Below are 19901 nucleotides of genomic sequence, written 5' to 3' on the forward strand. Positions count from 1 at the left end.
AGATTACCCTGGCAAAAGTATAATAAACAGGTAGATAAATCTGACACTTCAGATCAACAGGGAGATGAGGGGATATTTAAAAGTTTGTACATCATATGCTTAGAGCAGGCTCAAGCTAATCCTGCAGACTTATGAGTCCCTCGTAAAATCCCCAGTCATTTCACAGAAAGGAGAGTTTATTTTCATTTCTGAGCATTTCATTTCTGGCACTATAAATTGGCAGGAAAACATATTTTCTTTATCTTCTTCCAGTTGCATAATTGCCTGAGCTAATAGCCAACTTCTGTGTTGACTTATTTTTCTATGGAGCCCTGGCATAATCAAGGAGTTGCAAACTATACATGTCAGCACAGGAGTTTGGCTCTGAACACCACAGAAATGTTAACCTTTAACTTTTCAACTTAAAAAAAATAAAGTTCTTTGGTCCCACACCAAATCAATCAACTCTTGGACAAGTATTGGCATTTGTTCAGCTATTTGATGGCTGATGGGGGGAAGGAGAATCACATGCTGTTAGTGGGAAGAAGCACTCGAGTAGGAAATGTCTTTTAAATGTAGTGAATTTCACATTAATCTCCTAAGACAGCCTTTTATGGCTTTAATAATGATGCCATACTCTAAAATAAGTTGTTTCGCTGGGACTTTGCTTGTCATTAAGAGAAAAAAGGAAGAACAGAGCAAAGAGGGAAGATTGGGAAAGAGCCCAGCACTGAACGCTTGAGGTCAGACAAGGTGTCTGTCCATCCTGCCCACCTCTCCATAAATCATCTGTCTGCAGCCTAGTCCTGCACAAGGAGTATTTTTGGCATAGGATGGGAGGAGGGCACAAAGCAGACAAGTCAAATTACTTTGTGGTCAGAGTAGCTGGCAGTTGCCTGTGAATCCAGTTGGATTTGTTTTCTTTTTAGAACTGCCTTGTTCAGAAACACTGATTTACATGTGGCCTGTAGTGAGCAGCTGGCACATGCCTGACTTCAAGCCAGTGGTGACTTGCCATTGCATGAAAACCCCAGCAGAAGGGCCAGCCGGGCAGTAGCTGAGATTCCTGTTCCTGGGAAAAATATTCCTCTTTCGTAAGCTAGACTGGCTGGGTATTGTGCTCGCTTGCTCAAAGGGGTGGAGGTGGAGAACTGCACGTAGGAAAGCAGAGGTGAACAAAGGATAACGAATTCAGCCCTCAAATTTTTTGAGCACTGTTATGTAGGTGCTTCCTACCCTGGTTTATCAGGAAGGAAATCTGAATTGTTTTCTGTTGTTCATGGTACATTGTTATTTTCTTAGTTTACAGAATATTATACTCTGTCTTGTGTTCTAGGTCCCAAATGTCATCAGAACTGCACAGAAGACCACTGTTGGGGCCCTGGTGAACAAAACTGCCAGACATGTAAGCCTGTTGATTAGTTAAGAAATACCTTGTGTGCTCTTAACATCCATACTACATTTCTGTCTATGAAAAAATAAAATAACTGTAATTATGCAGGTAGGATGCTTCCTTGATACTAAGAGAGCAGCAGAAACATCCATTTACAAGTGCCTGAGATTTTGCAACAGTTTATTTTTCCTAAAGTAAAGGTTGAGGAGGAGCACCATGGCAATTTGTTTCACTGCTTTTTTTTTTTTTCTCTCTAAAAAGTGGGGAAATACACTGGGTCTCGTTTTGTGAAAAGTTCAGTGGAAAAACGGCTGATCTAGACATAATGCAAATGGAAGCAACATCCTACATTCAGTTTTCCATTGCAAATAGTCACCTGAACCTAAGTTTTTTGTCTGCAAATATCACACCACATTTGTATGAGTTAGAGCTTGAGGAAAGAGGAGTGCATACCTTTCCTGTCTTCACTTAGGGCATGCTTCAGTTTTTGTCAGCTGGCTCTGCAGTTTGGCTCTCGGGTGCACAGTGGCTGTGCATACAAAGCCCTTCCTGGGCTGGTTCCTGCAGCTGAGGCTGCACAGCTGTCCCAGGACCTTGCGAAACCTCAGGTCTCAGCCCTGCGAGCTTCCAGCATTTACAAACCCTCACTGCAATCGGGAGTGCATGAAACAAAATCTTTTGCGGGCTCTTGCTCGCCTCTCCAGGCATTTGAGACTCTGGCCAACTGAAAATGTATCCCACATTGCCATATGTGGGAATGTTTGGGGGATACGTCTTTTTCTTCTGGAAATGAACGTGGGATTCTCTATATGAAGCAAAAATGTTTGATATAATGTATGTTTCCAGCAGGAAACTCTAGTCAGTAGTTATCAAAGTGATGAGGTGCTCTATTCCCCTGCTAATTCTTATGAAAAAATTGTATCAAAATGCTGTTCATGTAGAACAATATGCCTTTTATTCCCCTGTTTCTCATTGAATGGAGGAGTTGCTATCAGAGAAACTAATGCATTTCAAGGAAATAATCTTTTTCCTTGAAAATATCCAACCTTGCTTATAGGCCTACAAGAAAAAATAAAATAATACACTTTGGATACAGAACTGTGTAATGGAAAAAGAATATATGTTTTTGAAAAAAATCACTGTTATATACCCTGTAGCTGGCTATTTTTTGAAATAATTTTCTGTTAATTAACAACCATGGTTTTCAGACTTACAGGAATTTCTGATAATATTGTAACTCATTTGTGCTAACTGTGAAGTTGATAACAGTTAGCACAGTGCACAGCTGAAATGCTCAGGATGCTGTATGAAGCACAGTAGCCATCAGGTTCTTCTGGCACCTTATGCCATGCTTCATGGATCAGTAATTTTATTTTTTTTAAGAGAACAAACAATCCCATTTTGGGTCTCTGGTACAAAAACATGCTAGCCATTCATTTGTGAGATTTTTTAAAATTGTTCTGATGATCCTTTTCTCTGCTTTGATATTCAAATGAAGAAGCTTTCCCAATTCTCAACAAAATGTTTCAGGCAGTTTTTGCTTTTCTGCAAAAAGCTGGACCAGGGCCAGTTCTTTGCTTTGGGTTGTTACACTGGTGCAAACCCTGAGGGAGTTTGGTAATGAAGATAAAATTTGGCCAAGGATTTGAACATTAAAGAAAAATAATTCAATGTGCATATGAAATCTGCTTGCTGAGTGAGTCTCCCCTATCTCTGAAAATTTTGGAAATATTTTAGTGCATTAAAGGAATGTTTTACAGCACCACACCTACAATGTATAGTTTCTAGTTATAGTACAGAGTCCTGGCAATTCTGTCACATTATTTTTCCCAAAGTTAGCACCATAATAGTAAATTTTCTCAATGAAATGGAGACAGATGTCTCCATGTCTCTGTTGCCCAGCTATAAGATGCAATGACTCTGTCACAGTTTTACTTGGTCTAGGCATTGGTGCAACCAGGTTGCTCTTTCTAAGCAGGACATATTTCCTGGCTGGGATCAGAGTTCTTAGCACCTCATAAGAGCCAAGATAATTACAGGCTGAACATGACCCCTTCTTACCACCACCCACGCTCTCTCTCACCCCTCCCAAACTTTGGCCTTAAATGAGGACAGAACGTCCCATGAGGAAAATCTAGCACAGAACCTGCACCAGACCTTTTCTCCATATTTCTTGATCTCATTATAGCAAGCACAGCTGATGTTTTTCATTTTTTCTTGTATCTTCCAGTAACAAAAGTCATCTGTGCTCAGCAGTGCTCCGGTCGGTGCAGGGGGAAGGTGCCCAGCGACTGCTGCCACAACCAATGTGCCGCAGGCTGCACCGGGCCTCGGGAGAGTGACTGCCTGGTAATGATGCTGCACCACCACCACAATGGCCTCAGTCCCTGACACAGCAAGCAGGGCTTTCAGCTGCATGTGCTCTAGCCTTCTGCAGCCCCAGAAGGCCTCCTGAGAGATGCTGACCTGGAGGGTGCTCCAGGGCTTCCCTGCGTGGGTGGCTGTTGGGAGGGAAGATGACATGACCTTCACAGCACCCTGGGCTGGTGTTTACTGACTCTGCCCATGGACCTTCCTAGTGTGTTCCAAACCAGTGTTAGTGCCTTTGACTGCCCAGTGAGCTCAGCGTTGCTGCAGAACATCCAAGTGTTTGCTGTGGGCAACTTCCCCACACGAACAGGCCCACAAGTGCCCCCGTGGTTATCTGGGCCAGCACAGCTTTGCCTTGTGGTCCTTAGCACTAGTCAGTAGTAATCTTGGTTTACCAAAGCAAGAACTTGTAAGGGAAGTAAAGAAGTGATGGATCTTCATTTCTTTGCATTTCACCGAACTTCACGAGTGAAATCTGGGTTTCCCTTTCTGCTTTTGACTTGCCACTGTATTTGGGGAGCCCTGGGCAGTGAAGAGAGAAGAAACAAATGGAGCTTCTTTAGGGAATAAAGGTCTCATTGCTTTTCCACAAGAGTTTCAGGGGTTTGGTGCATGCTGTGGTTTTAACTCTTCCCTATGTTTGCACTAAATTCCATTGAAAATTCAGTGACATCTCAGTAATCACCACAGAAATTGTCCAACCTGGATTTTATTGTTGTTACCTCTATTCCTGGTTTTCTTTTAAGATGGCTATGATCCCCTTACTGGCTCACACAGTTACTGTTTCTCATCTGGAAAGCCAGGGGAGAAGAAAGGGAAAAAGGGAGTCATTATTAATTTAATGCAGATTTAGATTGGAAGAACCAACTTGCCCTTCATAAATGACTGCTAAATTGTTCATTACCTGCAGCCAAATATAATGGCTTGAGTTTAATATTTAGCCAGAAAAGTTAGTAATTGGCAGGAAAGGACTTGATTTGATTTAGGTTATTAAAAACTGGCCAAGAAAAGTACAGTTTGTCTTGATCTGGTTGCTGCTTGTAAGGGAAAATTTTTCTGTCTAAGGCATGCAGATTTGCTCCTGTTCCCATGTGAAACCCAGCAGCTCCCCACCAGAGTGCCAAAGTTTCTTGCTCAGAAAAAGAAAAGCTCATGGTTTCTTTTTTAAAAAAAATACTGAACTCCTTTGCCCAGCCTGAAGCAACCTTTCAACCTCAAAGCCTGAGGGACCATCCCTGTAGCTGCTTGGGGTTTCCATTAGAGCTAAGCAGGAAGCAGAGGAGGCCATCAGACTGTTTTGAAGACCTGATGTGAAATCACTGTCACTTTTTAAGGAAAAGGCATTTTAACGGGTGCTGTTGTTCCATGACAGGCGTGCCGCAAGTTTCGGGATGATGCTACGTGCAAGGATACATGTCCCCCATTGGTCCTGTATAACCCCACCACTTACCAGATGGATGTGAACCCTGAAGGAAAATACAGCTTCGGAGCCACTTGTGTCAAGGAATGTCCACGTAAGTTCATTTCAGGTTGCAGCCCCAGAGGAGGTGGGTCATGGAGAAAGGGAGGAAGGGTCCTATGTCATCCTTCTGTTTTGTGGTCAGGTTAAAAAGCACTTCTTCTCTTTCTGTGGGAACAGGTGACAAAGTGAGCCTCTTGAAACAGTCTGCATCCATCACCTTGCCTGGTTTTTAATCTTTGCATTTTAATTTCTGAAAATTTTTCTCTTAGTGAAGAGAGAAGCATCTTCTAAAAACCATTAAAACAATGGCTATATGGGATCAATGCTATGGATTACCAGAGCATTATTAACTCTTAACTGGTTCTTAATTAGGACTGTTAAAAAGTAATTGATTTTAACACTCCATCTGAAGGCCTGTGATCCTTGTTTTCTCTACAGATTCTTGCTTTTCCTTTCTTGCTGTTCCATTTCTGTATATTTTTAATCCATCAAGACTTTAATGTTGTTTCATCCCTCTGTGACCATTCCTCTCCCTGTGAAATGATGATAGCACTGTATGTTCATCTACCTTCAAATGATGTTTGTGATGATCATGGTTAATGCCTGAGTGTGCCAAAAGCTCAAGTCCCTTTTTTCTTACCAGTCTTGAAGTGCTTGTCTGGCCCTCAAAGCATCCCTCTTGTATTTCAGCCACCTTTGTATCCTTTTTTTTCCCAGACAACTACGTGGTGACAGACCACGGCTCCTGTGTTCGCTCCTGCAACGCTGACACTTACGAAGTGGAAGAAAATGGTGTTCGGAAGTGTAAAAAGTGTGATGGGCTATGCAGCAAAGGTAAAAAAAGCATGGAATAAACCAGCGAAGCTTTGGGATGATAGAGAACTTACTAGTGGAGGGAGTTCTGATATTAGTTAAGTGCAAATTCAATATAAATCAGGTCCAGTAATAGTTTGGAGATGTGACAAGAGGTTTGATCAGGAAGCATGACTGTGGAGCATGCTTTCCAGGAGGGATACACCACAAGTACAGTAGATAAAATTGTGTGTTGTGTGCATGTATATCTTGCACATCAACCTTCTCCTCCATTTGTCCTTCCCAGTGTCTCATCAAGGAGAATGGAAATGGGACAAAGAGAGAAGGGAATGTGCCAGAGCCTGTGTGCAGAAATGCTCAGACGAGAGCTGCACAGCTGGGCAAGCAGGAAGCAGTTATCCTGTGGCACTTTCTGAAAAGCAAAAATAGGCAAAAGACCTATGAAACCCATCTTACAGTGGTCAGTTTGACCATACAGGAATTCTTTCTGAACTTGGAGCACCTTCACATTTCTACCCTGCCATGTGACTGGGCTGCACTTTTGTTCCCCCTAACTTTTGTATCTTTCCTTTAACAGTGTGCAATGGCATTGGAATAGGTGAACTTAAAGGGATCCTCTCCATAAATGCCACAAATATCGACTCCTTCAAAAACTGTACCAAGATCAATGGGGACGTCAGCATTCTTCCAGTTGCATTTCTAGGGTGAGTTACCTCCTGGCCAACAAGAACTGAAAGGAAAAAGCTGGGGGAAATCCAGGCTAAGCTGTTCTTTTCCCAATTTCTCATTCTGTTTGTTTCAGTGATGCCTTCACAAAGACCCTACCTTTGGATCCCAAGAAATTGGATGTCTTCAAAACAGTCAAAGAAATATCAGGTTAGCAGTGAATTTAAGCTGAGGTGTTTTTTGACTGATACTGCCAAAAACACAAATGGGGAGGAGGGAAATTTTTTAAGCAAATGAAGAGAAGTGCATGCAAAGCGTTTCTTGTCTCTGAGCTAACAAGGGTCACTCTTAACCAAGGTGGTCAGCAGCACATTGCCAGCATTACGCCCACATAACCCATAGTGATCTTCCATCCAAGGTGTATGGTTTGGCCAGATCATCCCTTCTGCTGAACTGTCAGCCCTAGAGAAGAGTAAAAGCAGTGGAGATCCCCAGCCACCCAAGAAGCGTGTGGTGATGCAGAGGCGTGCCACTCCAGCTAAAAAAAGCCAAGTCTGTTTCTATTTGTGGAAAGCCTTTCAGCAGCTCCTTAGGGAAGCGTGCTCAGGGCCTTGCGTCATCCTTATGGAGACACCCTCTCCAGCCTGATGAGCTCTTCCTTGGGGTAAATGTGTCTCCATGAGCACAAGGCAGCCAGCAGAGCACTCAGCCACCAGCTTGCACCAAGTATCAATTAAAAGTAATTGTGTTCAGCCCATTATGCAATGAATGTAACATTGGGGCTGGGTCTACAGGCATGACTCCAGTTCTCCTTTTGTTTCTCTCTCACCTGTGTGGCTCCCTTCAGGGTAGCAATGACTAACTGCAGAGCTTCATACAGCAGCCTGCAATTTTCCAAATTCTCGCCTTCCTCCCAAACACCTCAGCTGAGTGGGGAATTCTGTTTGCCTCAAAAAATCCACTACAAGTAGCTATTCTGCTCTGTTCCTGCTTTTCAGTTTCCCTCTTCCCTGAGGTCAGCTGAAAAAGGGGATGGGGTGCTGCCTTTCTCCCACAGATCCAGAGCCTGCAGCCTCCCAGCCAGGGTATCTGCTGGCAGGAGCTATCATTGCTGGTGATTCGGTGTGGCAGGATGTGCAGCTCACCAACACACTCTGTTGCACTCCTAAGCCCTCATGGTGGGCTAAGAAGTAAACTGTTTATTAAACAGGGTTTAAAAATATCTCCTTGCTCCCTGAAATGTCATGTTAGACTTTGAGATGGTCCTTCAGATAAGCATAGGGAAAGTACAAGTGCCTTCTCCTGGTGCAGGATTTGCTACAGAAGAAGGTTCTGCTGCCAGTACTAACGGTGAGTTTATTTCCATTATGGTTATTTTTTAATCTTCTTTTCCTCTTGCAGGATTTTTGTTGATTCAAGCCTGGCCTGAGAATGCTACTGATCTCTACGCTTTCGAAAATCTGGAGATTATACGAGGCAGAACAAAGCAGCAGTAAGTAAATCATGTGCCACAGCCACTCTAAGAGAAACCCTGTTTTGGGCCGCTCTTGTCTGAGCAAACCAAGGTTGCAAGCAGTGTGAGACTCAGGTGTCCCAAAACTGATGCAAAATGGGGCAAACCCTGCAAGGAGTAGAGCACCATCTCTGCAGCATAGATAATGTGCCCTGGGAGGGAAGACCCTCAGCTCCGTGCCATGTATGGAGGGCTGCCCTCAGCCTGCTTTCAGGACCAGGGTTTCCCCCACCATCCTGCAAGCACAAGCAGGACAGAAAATGCTCTTTACAGTCTGGGGTAAGTCATGATGTGATCAGGAACGCTTTGGGATTTGAGGTAGCTGGGCAGTCATGGATGGAGGCTGTCAAGCAGCGTAGACATCAGCAATGCTTCCAAGTGCCCTCCTAGGCTTGCCCCAGAAGGAAGAGTGACTTGGTGGACAAGAACAAAGTAATAGCTGCTTTACCTACAACCATTGTAGGCAAACCTACAACCTACAACTTCATTTACTTTTCAGAACACGTGTGTCCTGACAGTTTTAGCTTAAAAAACCCTTGCAAAACCAGATGTGAGTAATGCAGTTGTTACATTAAAGGCATGGCATGTATGTGGCATTAAGTTTAGAAGGCTGAGCAGAACCTTGCTTGAAGAAAATGCAGTTCACAGCAGGATGCATTTGACAACTAGAAGAAAAACATGCTGAGTACATCCTGCTTGCTAATTATCTTTCTTCCATGTTTTTTCTATTTGTCCCTCTCCGTTTTAGTGGCCAGTATTCCCTTGCTGTTGTTAACTTGAAAATACAGTCCCTAGGCCTGCGCTCCCTCAAGGAAATAAGTGATGGAGATGTTGCCATTATGAGGAACAAGAACCTCTGCTATGCTGACACCATGGACTGGTACAGCCTGTTTGCAACTGAGAGCCAGAAAACGAAGATTTTACAGAACAGGGATAAAAAAGAGTGTGGTAAGTGAGTGCTGCATTCCTGCTCACCATCAAAGCTGAAATTCAAAAGTAAGCTTGCATTTTCATGATTCAAGCAAGGCTTTTTTTTCCATGTTCCTATGGCTACAAAATTCATCAGTGATACTGCTTTAATGAAAGTGGTGAGGGAAAAGTGGGATTTTTTTTTCCTTCCCACCAAAATGTGGACTGTGGTGTCCAGCAAATCAGGAGCTTCTTCATTACTATGAATATAGTGAAGGCACGTCACTTGAAGGACACAAAAGCTAACTCCTAAACCTGGCCTTTTTTAACAAGGTTGAAGCTGTTGTTCAACCATACTGCTATTGACTTCAGTGCTCCCTGGGCCAAAATCTATTTCTTTTTGCAGAATATGAATTTGTTGTATTTTAGAAATTAGTCATAGAAATACAGAATTGTTCGGGTGAGAAGGAACCTTTAAAGGTCACGTAGGCCCTGTGCTGTGGGCAGTGATGTCTCTCACTAGACCAGGTTGCTCAGGGCCCCATCCAATCTGACCCTGAACTTTGAGGGATTAGGCATCCACCAATTCCCTTTGCAACTCAGTGTCTCACCACATTGTAACTATGTCTTCATTGTATCTATAAATCTATCTACTCTTTCTGTTTAAAAGCATTTCCCCTGTCACTACAGACCTTGTTAAAAAGTTGTTAAAAGTGCCCTTCAAGTACAAAAAAGCCCCAATAATGTTTCTCCAGAGCTGTCTTTTCCCCACGGTGGACATCCCCAGCTCCCTTAGCCTGACTTAACTTTATTATACATCTGTTAAGCTGTCACAGAGGATATCATTCTTATTTTGAATCCCAGAAATCACTCAATTTCAGGCTTTGGGATTTAGAGAAGAGTGATTACTCCTCTTCCACTCTACCAGAACCATTCATATCTGCTTTGGAACAGGCTGGGGAAACGGGTTGGTCAGCTGGAGTGAGAATGGAGAGTTTGACCTCTCTCTTACCTCCTTGACATTCATGTCTTTTCTTGTCCCTCTGTCTCTCTCAGCTGCTGCCAAGCATGTTTGTGACCCCCTGTGCTCAGATGTAGGCTGCTGGGGCCCAGGGCCCTTCCACTGCTTCTCCTGCAGGTTTTTTGATCGTCAGAAGGAATGTGTGAAACAGTGCAACATCCTGCAAGGGTAAGGTGTCTCAGGGGTGCTGTAGCTTTTGGTGATGGTATGGGGATTTTGGTTTTCAGAATGTGTTGTAGCTGGAAAGAAAGCAAGAAGATGGATCTCTGGTTGCATGGGATTGCCCCAGCTTGCAGAGATGCTGTGTGAACACAATACCTAGCTAAGGTACCTCTCCTTCCCCATTCAGTACTGGTTAGGAGTTTGCTCCTGACATGGTGACCGCTAAGAAAACATCCCCTTAAGCCCACAAGGAGACTATCTGGAGGAGTTTAAAGCTCAATCTGTGGCTGTCATGTCAAGTACACTGTGTGAGAGCCAGAGCCATTTAGAATCTCTGGGAGATCAGTCATCCCCAGAGCCAGGGCTTCACTGCTTGGTAGATTTCTTTCCTCTTATATTTGCTCAGATGAGCAGCTCACCTTTGCAGTTTGCAAAGTTGAAGGGATAATGAACTTTCATCTGAAAATGACTGAGAGCAGCAATTTCAGACAAAATTGTTGCCTCAGCCTCACTCAGAACATGGAAAAAATATTGCTGCCTTGTGTGTCAATTCAACAGGTGATGTAGATGGAAAAGGCATGTCTAACAGCAAAATTACAAAGTCTGACTTTTAAAGCTCCTGAGTATTGAGCAAGTACTTGTCAGGGTGCTAATGCTTCTGATGTTTGTATTTCTCTAGTGGTTTGCAGTTTAGCAGCTGTCTTTTTTTTTTGTTGAGTGAATTCCCTCTAGCAGCTATTATAACCTGAAGGGCAGATCAGGGCATTATTTTGTGTCAAATGATGGGTAGATTTAGTTTCATTAATAACACCATTACTTGAAGTGGAACAGCTTTATTGCTATTAAAACCATCTGTTCCCAACTTTCATATTTTAATGATTCATTGTGTGTTGTAGAGAGGACATGAATTTAATTATCAGTGCCTTGCTGTTTAACTTTCCTAATTATTATTTGTAGCCTTGGAATCACTTGAACTGTTTTTGCTGATCTCTTTGCATCACTACCATTTAAAAGCCTCTAGAAATGGTTGTGAGTATTCTGTGACATTAGCTTCAAAGGGAAAGTAAACTAATTTGTAATGTGCAATCTGGAGTGCCATGTGCTTCACTGTCAACCAAATTTCCCTTACTCTTACATCCTCCTGGTTGCACTGAGCAAGTGCTACTGGTGTAGCCAAGAGGGTCCCTCCTCCTGTCTCAGTACCATCATCATCTCAATCTAATGTGGAAAAGTCTAGAAAAGGAGAGAAGACCACAATTTATCACTTGCTATTATTTCTGAGGTTTAATTGTTTCTCTTTGTTTGTTGCTGTTTTCCAGGGAGCCAAGAGAGTTTGAAAAGGACTCCAAGTGCCTCCCCTGCCATCCTGAGTGCCTGGTGCAAAACTCCACCATGTACAATGCAACCTGCACTGGACCTGTAAGAGCAGATTCATCTTAGCAAACCTGAGCCCCAGATCACATATTAATCTGTATTTCCCATGTTCAGATAATCCTGAGGTCTCATTTTAATCCTATTTGAGGTGAAGCAGAGAATGGGGGTGGTTAGAAGTTAAGATCTTGGGGCAAGGGAGCAGGATGGGAAACCTCAGGGTGTTAGGCTTATTTTCTGACAGGTAATCCACAGTCACAGATATTGTAGAGACTTTAATATTCTTTAAAATATTAAAATTTGTATTTTTTGAAAAATACTTACTTTGGCAAATATGGCAAAAATTTGAGTAACGTGTAACCACTCAACTTCCAAGTTGGTGTGAACACATTAGATCAAACTCAGATCTTAATTGCACAAAAGTCCAGTTCTCACAGGTCCACCTCTGTGTTATTTAGCCCAACTCTTTAAGCACCTCTTGCCACCACCAGCACTGACCCTGTCTGAGTGTTTGACCCTTGCTCATTGTTGAAGGTTTAGGAACTCCCCAATTGAGTACTCCCACTGAGACTCTCCAAATGACAAGCCACTCACTCACTCCCTTCCCCCTTCCCCTGTGGCAGGCTGGAGAGGAGAACTGGAGGCATAAGAGGGGAAAATCATGGGTTGAGATAAGAGCAATTTACTGGAAACAGCAATGAGATAAGGAAGGGAGCAGTAACAGCAGCAACATTAGTAACAGCGTACAAGAAAGATGAAGGATACTCACATAATTGCTCAGAACCAGCATTACCCCACTGTTCCCTCTGTCATGATTGCTCAACCAGAAAGAACCCCTTCTCCCCAGAAGAAACTCCTTCCCCCTGCCCCTGGGGGAAGGATGTATACATGGGGGAATAGCCCCCATGTCCTAGCCATGCCCCTCCTGGCTGCTGCAAAAATTAACCCTGTCCTGTCAAGAACAAGGACACCCATCATCAGTTTGAGCAGTCACTGCTCAGTAATGTGAAGCATTTGCATCCTCCCTCCTAGCACCATGGCCTCAAGGATGTTATTTACATTATAAACTCCTTCAGGCACTGACCTCCTGTTCCATATTTGCCTAGCATCTAGTAATCAGTCTATTATAGTGGCCCTTAGACATTATAGTGATTAAAATAATCTTCCTATAACGTGTCTTACTTTTGTCCCACTGCAACCAGCACTATGGATCTGGTCTGTTTTTTCTCCACAGTAGAATTTGACCCACAATTGCTGGTTCCCCAGCTTTAAAGTATTTAGGTCATTCATGGTGCTGTTACAATCTTAATAAAAACAGTTCTGGCAAAAATGGCTGAAGGCAATGCCTTTAAATACAAAATACAAATTAAGTGCTTTTCAAAGTGGAACAAAAAAAAAAAAAAAAAAGCGTGGACTCCTTGGGTTGCCTTCATCATCCTATGCTTCTTCCTAACAGAGGAAAGAACCTGTGCTGAGATACTAGAAAAATAATTATTTGATTCCAGTTTTTCAGGGAGGTATCAGGAGGTCTATATCCACAGTTTTAAATTATGTGACAAGAGGTTCACCAGATAGCAACCAAGCTGTCTGCTTTTCAGCTGACCCCTTTTCAAGGTGTCATTAAATTCTTCCCCATTTAAAATGCAAAACGCATGTTTTCCAACCAGACAGAAAGCAGAGGTGAAAAAGAAGCAACATTATAATGCAAGAAATATTAGCTTTATAATACAAGAAAATATTAGCTTTAAGCAACAGGAACTGTCTTTTGTATGGTCCATCCTGCAAGAGGAATTGCTTGCAAGAATATCAGGTAGCAAGGTAATAAAACCAGACAATACTGAAAACTTCCAGGAATAAAAGGCATTTAGATTTGTCTTCTGAATTCTCTCCTGAATAGGCTGATGTAAGGGCATTATAAACAAGCTGTTTTTCTCTGCAGGGCCCTGACAATTGCATGAAGTGTGCCCACTTTATAGATGGCCCCCACTGTGTCAAGTCCTGCCCAGCTGGGGTTCTGGGTGAGAATGACACCCTGGTCTGGAAATACGCTGATGCGAATAATGTTTGCCAGCTCTGCCATCCAAACTGCACCCGGGGGTGAGTAAATCCTGGGACTGAATGGTGACAGGGGAGAAAAGAAAAAGAGAAGCAGCTTGGCTTGAGCTCTTTCTCCTGATGGTCCCATGTCAAACCACTGAGAAGAACTAGCAGGGAGCCAGAGAGGTCAGGAGAGCATAGTTAATGTAAGCACAGTGTGGCAAACTTTGTAAGTAGGAAAAGGTCAGTAGTACTTTGTCTTTAGGCAGAAGGAAAGAAAAAAAATAGTTTAAGAGGTTTGAAACAGGCTTGTTTGATAACTTGAAAGAATTTTACAGGACTCAACCACCAGTGATGCACCCTTTTTCTCCCACCTGGCTTGTTGCTGTGTCCTCTGGTTTTGAGAGGAACATCAGTGACATCTGGTGGATGCTGGGTTCCCAGGGCCCGTTTTTCTGTGCACCTTTCAACTTTCAGGAGGGAAATCCCAGTGGGGTAACACAGTAATTTTCTTTTTTTCCTTCTTTCCATATGCTAGCACTTGGTCTGATTTTAAAGCCTTGTGAGTGTGGGTTTTTTAACAGAAGTCACAGTAAATGCAATCTATATGAGCCATTTTTTCCTCATTTGGGGACAGCTTAAACTGCAACCAGTAACAAGTTGTGAATTGATCTGTTTAATCTACATCACAAGTAATAATGGTCTCCTCTCCTGATTTCCAACCTACAAAAGACATGGGATGCACAGGAAACGGTTTTAGGGTTTGAGAGCTGGTTATTGGACTGTGATGTTTCCAGAATAAAAAGCCAGCCCATGTTTGATGTATTTTCCTTCACAGGCCTCTGCTTTTCACCCTACAAATTTGTCTGATCCAAAATCCTTCTATAATATGCCTATAATAAATGTTGCAAGAGAGGAATTGTAACATACACGAACCAACCATCACAATGTATATTAGCTAATCCAGCTGCCAGTTCCCCACCTTCATGGGAAAAAGGAGATGAAGGGTGGAATCACTCCCTTCATCAGAGGGCAAGTCACAGCCCTTTCCAGTGCTCATAGTGAAAGTCAGTGCAATGGATTTCAGACAGTAGTTATACCAGCCTGCTGGATTTGCCACGATTTACAGCTATGGCCCTTGCTTTTCCTATAGTCACACACAAGGCTGATCAGGGCTTCCCACTGCTAGCCCAGGAAGAAATTTCCTCAGTTGAAAAGGGATCATAATAAGGTTGCTCTTTATTAATTACTTCAGTAGTCCCTACTGAACAAACTGGCCACAGTGGTCTGATATCCTCCTTCTAACTGGCCACATGGAAATGCAGCTGATTTGTGGAATAGTGTAATGAGTAACCACATCTGAACAAGGCTTTTTTTCACTGTGCAGCCTCAGTAGTGAGATCAAACACTAGACTCTAACGCAGATTTGGAGAACATAATTTGCCAGTCAGGGATGTAAAACAAGCCACACAGTGCCTCTTGGTGCACAAGCAAGTTCCCCAAGTAGAATTGATCAGAGAAGTCAATTCCTGCCTTGCTTTAGAAATGGATGAGGGAGCCACAAGAGTCAGACAGGAGATGAGGTTACAGTAAGGAGACTTTTTAAAAATGAGGGTAACCCAACATATGCCTCAGTGTATTTGGCCCTGTGTTATTAAGGCAGAACATAAAAAGTAGTATCAATTTCATCTTTCACATGAAAGAGCCGGGCTGAGTTTGCATCAGTTACATTGTGAACATGCTCAATAGCCCAAGTCAAATTGATGCCCAAATGTGGCAGATGAAATAGGCTGTGTCCCTGAAGGGCTCAAGAGAGCTAGAAGGAGGTAGTGTTGCAGTATTTGCTATACAGATGAGACATCTGTGGCCATGGATGAGTAGGGAGCCAGTGTCAGGGTTATAATGTGGGAACATGCAGTCAGGCACAGCATTGTCCCTCTGAAGGCAATCCATCAGCAATGCCATTTCTCTTCACGCCTTTCCCTCATTTTGCTGTGGGAATGGATCTGTTCAGCAGTGGGTGGAAAACATCTGTCTCACAAAGCTTTTGCATCCTTAGAAACCACAGTCTCAGCAATTCCTGCATGACAAGAAACAACAACTTCATTTCTGTCCCTGTCCAATTTCACGGCTAGAGCCCACAAAATCTTATCAGCATGATTAAATGTGCTGACTTCAGTAGTCATGCAAGCAAGGGTTCCCAGGATCTCTCTCTGTTTTCCTTATTTGAAGAAGCTTTGACTAAAAGACTTCTCTTCCCAGCTGAGTTTTGTCAGGAATTTCATTTTCTCACTTTAGGTATGCGTACTGGTTGTACATTGCTTCTTTTGCAATGCCATGAAGAATCCCTTTGAGTCTCATTTTCTTTGCTGAGTCCATTTTTCAGCCTTCATTAGGAAACAGAATGAAGGATGCTTTCTCCTGCTTAGCTCAAAAGACCCCTTTTCTCCCAATTCTCCTGTATTCTCTTGAGAATTTTGTACACGAGCTTCCTTTTGCCATGCTTCTAGTGCAGCTGAGAATTATATGCTAAAATAAAGAAAGCAACATCTCAAAAGCCCTGGAATTACCCCATATGCTCATCAGTTAAAGACACCCATCATCTTAATTAATCTGGTCAGTGTTGAACGATTTGGTTTTCCCTTGCCAGTCTCACAGAGTACAGGAAATAGACACAGCCACTGGAGTGGATGAACAAGGAGAAGAAGCTACTACTGTAGCCAGTGCCACTGACTGGCACATCCTGCCTCCATCCACAGTTGCTATCAACACTGTGTCTCACCAGTCTTCATTTTAAATGCTAAGGGATTTTGGGGGGAAATGAGAAAGTGGCCAGGGGATCTGAGAGGGAAGGCTGCAGAAGCACAGCACAAATTCTATGCCTTTGTCACTCTTGGAAGGTTACTTAGAAAGAAAGGACAAAATACAATTTTTCTAAAGTTTAAAAAAACTTCAAAATGGTTTTTCCATTTATTTTATGATTGTGAAGTAACTTAGGCTGTTACAGTGTGAGTCCCCTCTGAAAGGCCATCAATCATAACAACTTGACTATATTACATCAAATTAGGAACTATAGGTCAAGGAGAAACTTGTTAAAACCTTGATGGATTTAGGAAATAAACAGCTGTGTCTGCACAGGGACCAGTAATATTTACATAGACAGGTAAAATGTGCAGTTCAGGATGAAGTCGTTTTCAGGAGCTGTACACAGAACTAATTTTCCAATAAATGGAGAAATATATCAAAGACTACAGCTGCTGTTATATTCATCTCATATATCCATAAGATCTTGAGTTACTTCATAACATAAGGTCACATTTGTCATTTTGGTTTCCGTAAGCAGAAGGAAAATTACTCAGGAATGGAAAACGTGATTGTTTAGATTCCATAAAATCTGGGTTACTTATGTAGGGTGTCATCATAAAATTCCACAAGAAAGATAGTTATATATAGTCCTGGAGGGATAATTCTTATGGACTTTGTTTCTTCTCTGACTTGTGAAATTAATCAGAAAACCAAGTGGGATTTGAAAAGCACAAGCTGATCTCTCTATTTCTTCCCAAACACCTTTTTACTTTATCGTACAAGACTTGATATTGATGGATTTGTGTGGGAAAAGAAAGGGAACTGATAAAAATCTACAGTTCTCCTGCCTCTACTTTGATGTGTAAGAGAGGAACTGGTCAGTCATTCCTCAGACTCTAGCTACAATCCCCTCAGCCAGTTTTGTTTGCTGTTAGGAAGCATGTAGAGAATTTGCCGTCTTAAAGTAGCATGGCAAACCAGAATTTTGAGAAGGAGATACTTTGAGGGACAGAAGTCATATTCCGAAATTAGGTGAGGTCTTCTAATTTCTCATTCTTATCAAGAGCAGCTGCACATGTTTTGTTGTTCAGGAGGTAGACCATGGCTGGATGAGGTCTGGAGTCCTAGGTCGGTTTTCCATTGAGCACCTGAAGAGAGAAGCCCAAGGCAAGATCTGTCCCCTGTGATGATAAGCAAGCTGGTGGCCCTGCTCTGCATGTGCAGCCTCTCTGTGCTTAGTTACACAACTGAGCAAACAAAGCAAGCTGTGTGCTGGTAGGAAAGCTAACAAGGCTGAGGACCCGGAATCCGGGAATTGGTATGCACAGCACTTCCAGCATGTCCAGGACACCAGGATGCACATTCTTGCATGGGAGCCCAGTGAACTTACAAGACCTTCCAGATGCTGGGTCTTGGAGCACTGTGTTGGCCCAGAAACAAGACAAATACACAAGGGAAGATCCAAGTAATGAAAACAAACAAACAAACAAACAAACTAAAACCCAATAAAATGAGTAGTTGCTTCACCTCTTCCTTCCCCAGACCTAGTCCAAGTTATGGGAGATCTGCAACTCTACCTGGCATTTTGAAATTTTTTTGGTTCCTTCTGCCAGTGAGAGGGATTCCAGAGCAGTTTTCCTGGCATGGGCTCACTTTTTACCCCCTATTTGACCTCATCTGTAATTGTTTTGGGATGATCCATTTTCTTGAAGTCAGCGCAGGGAGCGGATACCACAAACTGGACTTTAGTCCTTTTCTGTGCTCTGTTTTCTAGAGGTGATGTCAGCCTCTCAGTAATGCTCTCCTTCCTCAGCAGACACCACAAAGACCACAATTCCCATGAAGAGCATACATCTTATAGCCCAGCAGCTCTTGGGGAATGCACTGTGCCTCTCACACTCATTAGACCATCAAGTGAACGCCGTCACTGTTTTCATCTGTGGGGTTTTTTTGCACTGCGCTGCCAAAAATTTGAGCATTTTAAACTCAAATGGAGGGTGAATGACTTGCTAGTAGAGTTCCTGGCTCCCTGGATAATGATTGTACCTGTTTACATTACCAGTAACATAAGACTTTGGATTCTAAAGGAAAAATACCATGGACACATGCCAACAAGCTGTAGCCCAAGAGAGTGCTGTCAAGTCCCATTTTTTGATGGAAGTCCATGTATCTGCTACCCCAGTTTTCCATTGAAATAGAAAGTCTGGAAATTTAGTTCTTTACCTTATCAGGAAACAAGGATTATGCAGGAGGGTCTGTAATGACATGTTTCCACATGTATTTCTGTCCGTGTAGGAGGAGGAGGCCACTTCTGCCCTCCTCCACATTCAGCCCTGGGCTCTGCACAGAGATAGGGAATCCATGAATTTTGTGTATCTATATCCTCCCCCACTTCTACCACATGCCAAAAAATTGTTTTAAAGCATTCTTTAAACTGAGTATGCAGCATAGCTATTTCTCTAGATAAAAGATTCTGGAGCAAGGTTGTTGACTGATATTTAATGGAGTGTATGACTATTATAAATTCCTATGTTAACACTTGGACTGTTCTGAAACACAAACTTTCAAATCAGTAGCTCTCTGCTTAGTTGGAATTACAGAAGTATGTAGGCCAGAGCTACAATGTTTGTAACGTTCATTTGTTTTTACAGGTGCAAAGGGCCAGGTCTTGAAGGCTGTCCAAATGGGTGAGTATTTCATCTGCTACAATTAATGGCAGAGCTGTAAGGAATGTGTGTGCGTGTTTACATTTCCACAGTGGACATTGCAAGGCTGGGACTAAAGTCTTCAGCTGTTTACAGGGAAGTGACAGATTAAAGCAGGCTCAGAGCTATAAAAATGGTTTAAAGAACTGAGAAACACTGCTACTGGTTCAAGACTTCAAAATCGTGTTCTGCCTACAATTTTTGTCAAGGTGAGACCAGGGATCTGTTACTGAAGAATAAAAGGAAGGGATGGAAAAAGGAAGGATTAAGGGCAGAGAGAGCTATATTTAGGATTGATATACTTACCTGTGTTGCAGGAGACTGAGAGATGCAGAGGGTCTTTTCCAGCCCTGTGATCTGAACATCTCCAAATACTGTGTCCAGTTGGATTCTCATTCATCACACTCAGACTAGATCTTATATCACACTGCTTGGCTTCATGATGTGCTCAAGGTCATGCAACAAGCAAACAGCCTGACTGAGAGAGAGAGGGATTTATTTTCTGGCCACAAAGTCATGCTATGGCAAGATAAATTCAGCCCAGAAGTACTGTTAAAAAGTGGCTGTATTTAATAGTAATCCCTGGGGCAACTTAGAAAAATGCTGGGAAGAATCTTTAAGTACAGACCAAAAAACAACCGTGGAAAACAGGTTTTTCTTTTCAACTTAAATTTGCAATTACCCAAGCTTTAATA

General features: G+C 42.6%; 1 protein-coding gene across 2 annotated transcripts in view; it reads left to right on the forward strand.

The window, feature by feature from the left end:
• Positions 1-19901, forward strand: part of EGFR (epidermal growth factor receptor) — a 157318-nt gene that overhangs the window by 110885 nt on the left and 26532 nt on the right. For both annotated transcript variants that reach the window (XM_059482203.1, XM_059482213.1), the window contains exons 5-16: positions 1316-1384; positions 3603-3721; positions 5115-5256; positions 5922-6038; positions 6595-6721; positions 6820-6893; positions 8085-8175; positions 8945-9144; positions 10162-10294; positions 11608-11707; positions 13599-13756; positions 19153-19188. In XM_059482203.1, coding sequence (XP_059338186.1) covers positions 1316-1384; positions 3603-3721; positions 5115-5256; positions 5922-6038; positions 6595-6721; positions 6820-6893; positions 8085-8175; positions 8945-9144; positions 10162-10294; positions 11608-11707; positions 13599-13756; positions 19153-19188 — 1366 coding nt within the window. The remainder of the gene's footprint in view (positions 1-1315; positions 1385-3602; positions 3722-5114; positions 5257-5921; positions 6039-6594; positions 6722-6819; positions 6894-8084; positions 8176-8944; positions 9145-10161; positions 10295-11607; positions 11708-13598; positions 13757-19152; positions 19189-19901) is intronic.

This window comes from Ammospiza nelsoni, chromosome 1 (assembly GCF_027579445.1).
Source record: "Ammospiza nelsoni isolate bAmmNel1 chromosome 1, bAmmNel1.pri, whole genome shotgun sequence".
NCBI classification, from domain to species: domain Eukaryota; kingdom Metazoa; phylum Chordata; class Aves; order Passeriformes; family Passerellidae; genus Ammospiza; species Ammospiza nelsoni.